The sequence below is a fragment of the Spea bombifrons genome, chromosome 4, assembly GCF_027358695.1.
Source record: "Spea bombifrons isolate aSpeBom1 chromosome 4, aSpeBom1.2.pri, whole genome shotgun sequence".
NCBI classification, from domain to species: domain Eukaryota; kingdom Metazoa; phylum Chordata; class Amphibia; order Anura; family Pelobatidae; genus Spea; species Spea bombifrons.
This window is the reverse complement of record NC_071090.1, coordinates 6,014,111-6,026,488: the sequence shown is the minus strand read 5'-3', so window position 1 is coordinate 6,026,488 and position 12,378 is coordinate 6,014,111. Positions and strand designations below refer to the sequence as shown.

At 39.6% G+C, this 12,378-nt stretch overlaps 1 protein-coding gene across 4 annotated transcripts in view; it reads left to right on the top strand.

Annotated features, from left to right (window-relative positions):
- Window positions 1-12,378, top strand: part of ANKS1B (ankyrin repeat and sterile alpha motif domain containing 1B) — a 32,793-nt gene that overhangs the window by 15,572 nt on the left and 4,843 nt on the right. Inside the window, exons 2-6 of one of the 4 annotated variants that reach the window (XM_053465677.1) lie at window positions 250-392; window positions 1,802-1,930; window positions 7,404-7,484; window positions 8,373-8,444; window positions 11,439-11,525. In XM_053465677.1, coding sequence (XP_053321652.1) covers window positions 306-392; window positions 1,802-1,930; window positions 7,404-7,484; window positions 8,373-8,444; window positions 11,439-11,525 — 456 coding nt within the window. In that variant the 5' untranslated portion in view covers window positions 250-305. Of the gene's footprint in view, window positions 1-249; window positions 393-1,783; window positions 1,931-7,403; window positions 7,485-8,372; window positions 8,445-11,438; window positions 11,526-12,378 lie in introns of all 4 variants that reach the window. The other 3 variants (XM_053465676.1, XM_053465680.1, XM_053465679.1) reach the window with 3 other exon arrangements.

Sequence of the window (12,378 nt, the reverse complement as noted above, 5' to 3'; positions counted from 1 at the left end):
GTTTAAGTGCAGAATGAAAATATATGATAAAGAATATCGTGGTCTGCCCAAGAAACCATGTTCGTGTGGGACTCCTGATTAACCGATAGCACTAATACCAGCAGGTCTACATTGTTTTATTAGACGAGCTGAACAAGGGGTTAATTTATATGCCCAGGATTTTAAATGTGTTCCTACCGCTCGTTAGATTATTATACGGCTACTACGTACAATGTAATAATACAATGCGCCTCTCTTTCTTTCTTTAAGCCAATAAAATCGCAAAGCTGTATCCAACTGGTGGATCCCTCGATTTTTCTCACATTATGATGCAAGGCGATGGCCGGAGGAGAAGAAATGAAAATTATTTCGACGATCTACCGAGGTCGAAACTCGAAAGGCAAATGGCTCAGGTAATCGTACTTCAAATAAGTCTTATCTCATGATATCATTTTTTTGAGAGAAAAAAAGTTTTTTGGCTGACTTTTGGGGGAAAGTCCACGTACCTTCTACAAACCAAGCCAACCGTTATTTTTCCCAATGTTCGTTGACGCTTTAATTTGCCATTATGGGTTCATTTTAAGGAACAAATTACGAACCGCTTCAAAAAAAAGTCATTTCCATCAGCCTGAAAAATTCGATTTATCAAATACAGAACTCATTTGTTGCAGCTTTGCGTTTTAGTCTAGCTGTGTCCCTGCGACTATAATTATGGGAATATAATGTGTGCGGGCTGGGATAATGCTGTATGCCATGCCGTAGCCATTAAAGAGCCTCTTTTTTGTGATGGTGATTAGATGTTTCATTACTAATAACCTCGCATCTTTTTTTGCATTTCCCGAGGACACTATTTTCCGGTAAATGGCAAACGAATGGGATGCTAATGTAGGACAGCCGAGCGTCGTAGATTAGCAATAGTGTAATTATTCTTAATGGCCCCATAAAAAACGCTTTATATATTGTGAAGTTAGTTAAAAATCAGAGGTTCCCCACCCCGACCAAAAATCAAATTAAAAAAAAGGCTCTGCTACTTACTTCTCTGGCCATCTCTGGGGCTATGGGTGGTTTGCTTTTGGCTCAAATACATTTCAGCAGTAAAATATTTTGAGTGTTTGTCCTCGTTTTCTGTCTTTCATGGATCGCGATTGGGTTACAGTTGAGTGGTAGTGTCGTTTTGGTCAACGATGACCAATGTATGTTGACCGCTACATAATATTGGTGGTAAATAGGAGTTATGGTATTACTAACCCATTAGGGAGAATCTTTTACACCCCACACCCAGACCTCTACCATTAAGCGTTATTAGGGTTCTCTATGAATCTAGGGGGATCTGGGTGGAATCTTAACGGCTTCCGAGAAGTCAAGGGCATCTGCGTTAAAAGTTGAGTCAAGTGGCAAAGTGCCCAAACTCACATAACCACAATGGCAACTTGACTGAACGCTTGACTGTCTCTCTACTTTAATTGGAGGAATGGCAGTCAAGTGGGACAAAAAAAACGTCACTAACGCCAAGCGGATGACCCTGTGGTCATCAAATTCCAAGTGTGATTGGTGTTCTAACCTTCCCCGTCAAGTGGGGAGGACTATTAAACAAGACAGGGGCTGCCCGCTTACTCTCCCCTTATCCTTTATTGAGTTGGCTGTAAGAGTACAACGTTATTTTGTAGATCATGGTATTTTTTCCTGTCCTTGTATGTATGTTGTGCGCAAAGTGGTGGTGCGCATGCGATTCCTTGTACAGTGACTACGGTGTGAACTCAGAGCCCTAAACATACTAAATTCACTTGCTGCTTGTTACTTTTAGAGTAAATATGATTTTCAGACAGGAGATTGGGGAGAACCTTCTATCAGTCTCCGAGCCCCCAATGAGACCACGGGGTCCATACCTTTTCAGTACTGGCAGCACCATCCCGAGAAGCTCATCTTTCAAGCTTGTGACTACAAAGCATATGTAAGTATGTACAAGCAAAATTCCACCTGTTTCCCCTGATTCACTACCAAAAATATGTTGTGTCTTAAAATTCCGAGTAATTGTCTAAGGAATATTACTAATCATTAACCCTTTCATTGTCGCAAGTATCTCATGGCCAGCCGGTAGTATAAATTGCATTATTGATCCGATCTCTGCATGGTTTAATAAGTCTTTTATTAAATAATTTCACGATATACAATCATTAAGTCTAAAGGTTCAGTTTGTCGCAGTAAAGAGGTAAGTGTTATTTTGCTCCTTACTAGTTTCTTAGCATCGGTTTGCCTCGCTATCGAGCCTCGACGATCAACTATTGCTCTCGATTCACTAAAAGTACATTCTGCGTAGTTGCGGCGTGAGAACGCGGAGACGCGGTGTTCTGAGAAAGGGCCTCTTACAAAAAGCTTTTGCTTTCCCGCCGTGAGATTTTTCTTTTCCAGAAATCATTATTAAAGCTTTCTTTGAATGTCTCGTAGGCCCAGGTTTCTGCCATTGTTGAATATATTTTTAACAAAGCGCCATAATATATTTTTCTAGACTTATTTGCGTTTAGGGATTTTGTCTTGCGTAACATTTGAGCTCTCTTACAATTATATTCGATCGACCTGTTAAATGTCATCAAAACTAAAAGAAAAGAAAACTAAGAAATGGAAAGATTCGATCTGTTGGTCCAAGGTTCCATTTTAGAATCTCATGACAAAACTGTGTAATTTCTGGGGTGAAATTTGAGACAATCACCTTTTGTCATGGGATATTCCAGCTATAGTAACCAGGTTTAAAATTGCTCTAGTTGGGACCCTTAGAATTCTGTGAGTCTACGTTGGTAGGTTGTCTCGGCCCGTGACGACGAGTACCTTCATCTGTTGGTGACATAGTAAGTTAGGTTGGAAAAAAGTCCATCAGGTTCTACCTTAGCAGCTCAGTTTAACACTTTAGATATCAGATAGATATTATCTTGTTGGGTTCTGTGATGTGGATTATCAGCATCGGTTACCGGGTCACCCCAACACTTTCTGTGCTTCTTCCAGAGCCCATTAATTAGCAAAGATCTCAAACTGTGAGAAGCTCATTGAGACGCCCGTGATGGGATTGTGAGAATGGTCTTGGGTGGAGGTTTACTGGCTTTATTCACAAAGTCACAGGTTTGACCTTGGTGCTGATAATTAATTATCTAACAAATTCACCAAAATAATCTCAGACAAAATTCTCTTGAATTTGAACCCAGCATGGTCGTTTGGCACCTATGAATGAAATATGCTATCACCTCCTTGGTCCTTATAGCGATATCCAGTCTAATGTCTCCATACTGGACCCCAGGCCAACAAAAACCCATAATGACCTTCTACATGTCAACGCCAGAGTAAATAGCCATAAAACAGAAGCAACTGATAAAAATGTAACAAGCATGGAACTGACTACCCTTCTCTCCTGTCTGGTTTTCCTTTGCCAGCCCAATCACGCTGTAGGTCGCCCACAACCACAACATAACTACTTAATATTAAACACATTGTGGGTGGGCATGGGTGGAGCTATCTCTCAGTTTTCAGTTAGCCACACCCACTAATATCCTAATTCCCCCAAAAACGAGGGGAAAAAATGTTAAGAAATTGCCCGACATAACTTGTTTTTAAATCAACTGCCCCATTAACCTTTATCATTTGCCACAAGGGGTAACCAGCCTATAAGAAAAAAGCATGGCATTAACACTCAAGATATTAAAGGGTTAAATATATATATATATATATATATATATATATATATATATTTATCATTTTTCTCCCTCTCCGTTAAAAGGGAGGATGTACAGTTTGTTGACACGGACGCGAAAGCCTGCGGCAATTCATTCAAATACAGGCATTAAAATATAATTTATTTATTATTATAAATAGCCGGAATTTGGAAAGTGACCATTTTTGTAGTAATGCCAAAAATCTCACACCAGCAGCCCCCCCCATTTTACCCTTTTTATTTTTTTCTTTGCCAGACCGCCGTTCCTAAACCACTCAAAAAATTCCAGATGCAACATTACAAAAAAATACTCATTATTGGCTAAAATGAAATAATATCCCCAGGTTTGATGACTTCTTTTTAGTTTTCCCAGTAATCAGTTTTTTTACATCAGTTTTGTATTCGATATTTAAAATGCTAAACATGCTGGTTTATCATTATCCTTAAAGGGATATTTGGGGTATTAAACACGAACTAGTGGTTTTACGATACGATTTGTGTTATGGGAATGACATCAAAACTGCAAGTACCAACAGCCAATCAGTGGCGTCTATTTGTGTCATGTGCTATAATTAATCTGGTCCGACAAAATTATAAATATTTCAAAATCTAAATTAATTCTGAACATTTGGGCACTGAATTGTAAATATGATGATGTCCGAATAATAATATGTAGTCGATCATCAGAAAAACTGGAACGGCAAGTTAAAAATGATACATTTTGTCTTAATTGTACCAAAGAAAGGAGTAGCCTGCCTGCTTTTTAATATATGCGTATACGTTAGATTTATTTATATAGCGCCAGCAGATTCCATAGCGCTGTTACTATAGGGGACAGTAAAAATATTTTAAAAAGACAATATAAAACATGAATTAAACATGAAATAAGAAGAGGTCCGTCCCTGGTCATGTGAGCTTACAATCAACCATTTTGGGGACAAAATATTTTTTCTAGGAAAAGTCAACCAATAGAGAACGTAATAAAGTAATAAACACTATTAAATGAACGTTGTAAAAGCCCCAAAAACATGAAATTTCGTATTGAGCTTAGTTACGTCATCCGTTGTTGGCATGGGGAGCGGTAACGGGAAAACTGAAATACAATAAAACAGAATTCAAGCTTTGTTAGGCTCCCGCAGAGTGAGATATACTCAAGAAGACGGATATCTCATGCCATCAATTTTTTTTCCCATTTTCTCCTTATCTGCTGAAAAGCAGTCGTCATTTTAAAAAAAAATAGATAAGCCATAGCGGTCAAAATAACAAACATCCTAAACGTTAAGAAAAGCTTGCTAAAAATGGATTGAAATATAAAGAGATATAAGAAATACTGGATGTGAAATATATTGGGTTAATATAGCAGTAGTGTGCATAGATACCATATAAACCCAACAACAGACATGGAAGGGCAAGGGTTAATAGAGGCAATACCCGTGAGATTGTTACCCAATGTACTGTATGTCAAAGGAATAATCTAAATATCATACCACCACGACCGGGTTTGCCCCGGGGTCTTGGGGTGAAACCCGTCTAGCCCTTCACAAAAGAGGGAAAGTTACGGGCCACCTACCCTGGGAGCTCGCCCCCGGAGGCTCCGAGTGAAGCTCGGCTTCTCTGGGTCTCCAGGTCACCGCAGAGAATCTCCGGGTCTCCGCCCACTTCCCCTCCCTCTGTAATCAGCAGGACCGCCCACTGATGTCACTAGACCCGCCCACCCACTACCCGAAGAGAGAGAGAGGGCTCTATTAGACGGGCCCTGGATGTTCCCGGCTGTGGGAATGGATGTTTTTGTTACCCAGAACAGCCTTGTATAACAGAGACATGTTCCCGTGTGAAAGAAACGGATCCGTGAGTGGAAAATGCTTGTTAATCGTCTGAGATGCACAGTCACGCCTGGCTGGGGTACCTTGTTGCATGGCGACACGTATAAATATGATAATAAATATATTGGCAGTGGCGTATTCTGGCCTAGGCCTAGGATGGCAGGTCCGTGACATCAGACTACCATTTTGGGCCCACCAAGGTGAGTCCAGAGAGTGGCACGGGAGTACCCAAGGTAAATACATTGCTATATTTGGGCCGGAAGACCTAAAACAAAATGGCGCTGCAACTTGTATGGACGACAGGTCCAAACACCTGGCTGATACTGAATGCCGAGTACAGGAAGGCTTTCTATGTAAGTCAGGCGAACCTGATTCTAGGACAGAGACCCCCGATTGAGCCCTCTGTCTCCGATTAAGCCTAACGATCAATTCTTTCTTAAAAGCAATCCCCACCAAGAAGCCACAATACTTTAGACAGACCACGCACTTATCTTTAGACTTCTCCTACCCAGGACTCTGGTGTACTCCCAATTATTCCCAACCTAACTCCTTTTTTTACCCCCCCCCCAGTGTACCTTTTCAGTTTACTTGCTCGGACAAATACCTCTCCCTGCCCCTTTGCTCCTTACGCTTCCTTCAGATCTTCACTCTAATGGGTCATATTCATCGCTCTCATTTGGGAAGAGACCCGATGGCCTTCTTGCTTGAAAGAAACATGGGTTGCCGTGTACACAGCAAGAGTACACGGCGTGCAATATCTCAACCATTGACGTTATTATTGCTTTCTATCACTGCCTAAAATGCGTACATGATATTACAGGGAGGGGGTGGGGGGACAGGTTATTGCGGATTGGGGGAAACCAGTCTCAAATTTTAGTAAAATTATTAAATCACCCATTTTTTGATCTGTTTGCTTATGTCCACATGGTTAAAAATATTTAACCCGTTCAATGATGGTTGTTTTCGGCAGAGGTAGAAAGTGATAAGACATCAATTCTGAGTCACTTTTTTATACTTACAGTATACTCTGATGATCAGCATTAATGCAGGGCTGGACAAATCTGCGTAGAAGTTAGGAGCCAGATGGGCAAATCCAGTAGCCATCTTGATATGTTGTAGGAGCCAGAAAGAAGTTGACCCAATGGAGGGCGGTATGAAATGACACTCAGGAGCCAGATCTAAAAATCTAATGGCCGTGGCTACCTGGATTTGTCAAGCCTTGCAATTAATGTCCAGTCATTTAAACCCATTTTTGAGGAAAAAAAAACAACTTAAAACCCACCTATGGGGTGAAGTTCTTGCTTTCCGGACCTTTCATTGCGAGACCAATGAACGGTCAAAAGAACCCACGACGTTTATTGCTCTGGACTCAACAGAAACCTCAGAAACCATGACTGATCTATTAAAACCGATCATTCCGTAAGAGATCGTAAAACGAGTCGGGTAAAAAAAAAACAATCCAGAGCAATAAATACTCATTTCCTTTTCTTATTGTTTTACATTTTAATTAAAAAATGGTTTTCTTTAAAGCACTGCCCCCTCCCATACATTCCTAAAACCAATGCAACATTAACCTGACAACGCGTTTTACTTTTTTATTAAATAAACCCTTTTTTTTTCTCCCTTTGGTAGCAAAATTGCGGCCATTTTTAAATCCCTTGTTTTGTACTTTAGCATGAAATTCTGATTCCTTTACATGCATGTTAGACATGGTCAGGGGTATGATGCTTTGAAGGGTTTATTTTTATTTTATTTTTTAATTTTTTATTTATTTTTTTTATTTTTTATTTTTATTTTTTCTCGGGTGGTTCTTAAGTTTGGGCGCAGATTTCGTTTGATCCACCAAACAGATTCCTTTGTTTGTCTGGTTTCAGAAAATGTCTAGTATGTTTTTCTTTGTCTAGAGCATGCCATTTGGGGGAAAATATGGACCCATATTAAAACCCGTTGCTCACCCCCAGTGTTCCTGGTCTGAGATGATAAAGGTATATAGTGCACTTATATTTCCTTCACTTGTTTGCATTTTAGGTAAAAAAAAAAATTGAAAATTCAGTGATTGATTTCTGTTCGAGTGACTCAAACCGTTACATTACTGATATATGATGTCAAATTATAGATATATATAATCACAAACGCCAAACCCACCAATCAGAAAGCTTAGAAAGTGAAACTACTGAGATCACAACATATTCACACACACATACTGTATATATATATATATATATATACATAACTCTCCTTGTTGTACCATATTGGGATTGTACAGGTGCAAGCTGTCCTAGATTACCAAGGACAGTCCCAGTGTATGGCTTATTGTATTAACCCTTGGTGCCACATCGAGAACTGGCCTTATTTTTTTGCCACATTCCCCTTATGCACCAAATAGTCCTTCCATTACAACAACAAAGTTTATATATATATATATATATATATATATATATAATATATAAATTACTGTGTATAGAAATTTCCTATACAACAAAAAAAAAAGTAATAATTATCAAAGTAATAAGTAACTTGCCTTTCCTTATATCCACAGAATAAATATTCCTACATAATATCTTGTGTGTCTTTTTTGGCAACAAGATAACTTAAGGTAGAATAGAACGTCATTGTGGTTTTATTGAACCCCACGCTAGGCGAAATATTATTAAGTATATAATATATATATAAAGTTAGTATAATCTAGATGCCCTCAAATGGACCACTGTGGCACTCCTAATGAGTGATATTTTGGACTGTGTAGGGGATTTTGGTCACTATTTTATGCTACAACGTAATATTTGCGTGATTTCTTTTAGGGATACAGTGTCCCGTAAATGTGGTCGTTTGTGTGTTTCCATTGAAAAGTTCTGAACGTGTTTCTGTTTCAGTATTTAGGTTCGATGCTCATCAAAGAACTAAGAGGGACAGAATCGACACAGGACGCGTGTTCAAAAATGAGGGTACGTTTACTGCTTCAGAATATAAAGTAAAAGAAGTCCGACGTGACCAATAGAATGGTCTGATCCTCTTGAACTTTTTGAATATAAAATAATAAAAAAAAAAAAAAATTATATTTAATTTATACAAGACTTGGCTGTAATAATAACTTGCAATTACTTGCGTGGCGTTGAAAGTTCTCAAGAAATTAGGTATCATCTGATCAGACTTCTCCAAGTTGAAGAAGTCAAGGAGAGTGCTTGTTGATGTCAGTGGGGGTCAAAAATCCAGAAGCTGAGGTTCCTTGAGCGTCTCACTTAAATTCAGCATCTCACTTAAAGTCTGAGTTGGAGCTTAGTGAGATTCACCAGGTCTCCACGTTGGAGGAGATATCTCATTGAGCTTCTCCATGTTGGTTCCTGAGGAGCTTGGCTTTTAAGTCTGAGTCTAAGGAAATAGGTTTCTTTGTAAACAGTCAAGACAAGGGCAACCCGGAGCTCCATATCTCTCGATTGCTCTTGTGCCCTGATAGATTGTGAACAGAAAGAACCAATGGTATGAAAAGAAGAGGGACCAAAAACCTCATTCGTGGTGGAACCTGGAAAGAGGACCATCTTAGTAAATAAAGATGCGCTGTAGCCAAAGAAATTCAGTTATTGGGGTAATTTGAAAAAAAACACCTTTTACATTAAATTTAACAGAAACCAACTTTTATGGACCCGTAGCCAGGGGCGGTAACAGTAGGCATTATGTGATGAGGATTTAACCCTTTTGCACCTTCCACATATTTTGTCACAGATGTTGAGGAAGGGTAGGATTTCCAAAGATGTCACAGGGGACAAAAATGTGAAAAACTGATAAAATAAAGAAATCATTAGTATAGTGGCACATCCCATATAATACATATATATATATATACGTATATGTCAGGCATGTATATATCGCATCTGCGACAGAAGTAGCTGAAAAGGGTATCACCCCTATGGGATTGTTGTATGGACAATGTGAGCTAGTCCATATTTTCAGATAAACCATAATTTTGCTCTAAATAGGGAAAATACTCTGTGCTATTATTTATTTTCTTAACAAGACATAATAATTAATCACCGGCTAGAGAGGAACACAGCGGTGATTACCTACCTCTCTGAACCATTGACAAAGGATGTGAAAAATACATTAACATGGCAGCTCTGGTTAATTTGCCGTCGGAAGAACATTGGCGGATTGTTGGATCGGCCAAGTGCGATATTTCACTTTGACAGTGAAAGGAAATGTTCCTGCCAAAGTGGCGCTCAATGTCGGGCCTTTTATTGGTTCTGGTAGTTCAAGGGTTAAAGAGGAACCTATACATACCATATTATATCTATTAGACAGAGAGTTCCCCACTAACCCTGTCCGCAGCCATCTGTGTCGAAGCACGGCGTGCTATATAAACGGAGCCACATGTCGGAATCACATAGATACATCGAAGAGAAGGTCAACTCGAGAACGGTCCTGACTTTGAGAAATGGAGACAATAGAACCAAGCAGAAAAATCAATGCTTCTCATGTTTCTTACGGGTTTGAAACGTCGGTCCTCACCTTCTCTGCGTCTATCAAAGAGCTATAAGCGCATTGATTTTCCTTACAGTGATTCACACCACCTCTTTTATTTTTCAAAGGCTTTGAGAAATCAAGTCTTATGGGTTTATTAAGGCCTAAAATGGAACAGAAGCAGAATGACGTTGTTGGCCGACATTTTGTTGGACCACTGAAGGTGTCTATTCATCGCTTCCCATAATGGAATCCCCTGGAGAACCTGGTTTTAGCTTTGAGAAGAATAATATGGACTCATGTTCATGATTAGTACTTGTATATTAAAGACTATAAAAAAGTAACTTTTTTAATCATTTTTGGTTAACTCGTTAAGGACAGGCCCTAGAGCCTACACCTCGTTAAAGATCTAACGTTGACTCTACGATGAATATTTCATTGGTCCTTTGCCAACGCGTAGCTTGCAGGGGACAAGATATTTCAGGATTTAGGGAATGGTTATGACTTTGATATGGAAATCTGCCAAAATTAATTCAAATTGTCAGGTTGACGTTTATGATGTTACTGTTTGGATAGGTTTTTTTCCCTCTGTGAACACCTCCCAAGGTCAGTTAAAGGGAAATAAATAAGATCGAGTGATATCTCTTGTCATCTCATTGTCATCTGACATGTATGGTAAATGTATTTTATGAGCACGTATGTTCTTCTGCAGCTTCTTGTATCCTGAAGAGCTGCTAGTCTACCTTTCCTTGTCCGTGATAGAAAACACCATAGATATACACTGTTAGTAAATTTTATCACGTAGTGTGTGATTGGTCAGTGATTAGCTTTGCTTCATCTCCTACTGTAAGGAAGTCTAGGCAAACAATGGGTTTTATCTGCTATAGTAGAGCCATAGATGCATTACTAAAATCTTCCCAGGGCTGGTCTCCTGTTCTTGAGGTGGAAATAGGTGATTCCACGTCCGCAAGGAGGGTCTACTATACCCACATATGTAGTGGTAGCCCCCCAGTTTTTGGGGAATCTCCCGGGTAGCTGCTCCACTGTCCTGCTTCTCCTGGTAGCGTGGACCATGGCCCAGTTGGGTAGATCCTTTGATGTAACTGATCTCTGATATGCCTAACGGCCCCGAGGAGCTGCAGCATTAATGGAGGTTGGTCCATCGCAGCTCCCATAGGGGTCTACTTGTGATGTCCAGAAGCTGAGGTTGCTTCTTGGGTAAGGGGGCAAGTGATCACGTCCAGTGCCGGACTTGACAATCCCCATCTCTTGTCTCATCGCCCAAAACAGGTGTCCCCGTGAATTTTTGGCGGGTATGCCCCTGTATACTTGTAATGGGGAAGGGAGCGGGAAGATGAAATGCTGCCTTATGGACCTGGTAATCAGCTCTGACTGTTGGAGCCTCGGTTTATCTATGCTTCAGAGCAAATACAGTGATATCTTACTGTATGTAATATGTAATGTTTGGTTATTTATCTTTCCAGAAATCCACAGAGCAAATGAAAAAAGTTCCCACCATCATACTGTCGGTTTCTTACAAAGGGGTAAAGTTTATGGATGCAGCAAATAAGGTGAGATGCGTAAGAAAGAAAAATCCTATTTTTGCTGTTTTACGATAATAATGTAGATTCTGGAATCAGCGGGAGCCTTATTTATAAAGTCAATTCCGGCTCAAAATGGTAAAAGTTGGGAAGTCGCCATAGCAACCGTTGGAATATATATATATGCGATAAGACCGCTTATCACTGAGATATTTTTTATATATTGTCCTCTCTTTTTTTTTGTAATTTTACTAAGTAGTTATTTTATGAGATTAACTGGAACACTTAATTTTTAGAATAACTGAAGGCCAAATGTGATGCGGGCTGTGATGACAAGCCTTTCAAATAAATAAAGAACAAAGCCATTTAAGTGAATTAATTTAATTGCGCCGGGGTTAGAATCCTGTAAAACTGTGTTGCACGTAGCTTGCAACGTGAAAAAGTCATAGGGATGGTGACTGCTCTATATATCATCAATAACAGCACTTTCATATGTGACAAGTGTCCTTAGACTGGAAGGGCAGTCCAGAATATAATCCATAGTTCCCGTCTCTCACATTCTCCCTTCTAGCATTTCAAACAGCTATAAAGCTATTCATTTCTTAACCCCATTCCTGATGTTTCTATACACATTATAGTCCCCCAACTTCACTAAGCAACAAGTGCTCCCCAAACAGCTTATGGGTGCCATCTTTGTCCCCAAACAACTTGTCTGTGCTATCATTGCCCCTTCAACATATACTCTGGCACACATAGGTAAGCACACTTGCACAAATTTACACATGCTCATACTCACACACACACGTACACACTCATTCTAACGCACACACCCTCTTACACCACTTAAGCGTACATGCTCATGCACAAACGTATAGACATAGAA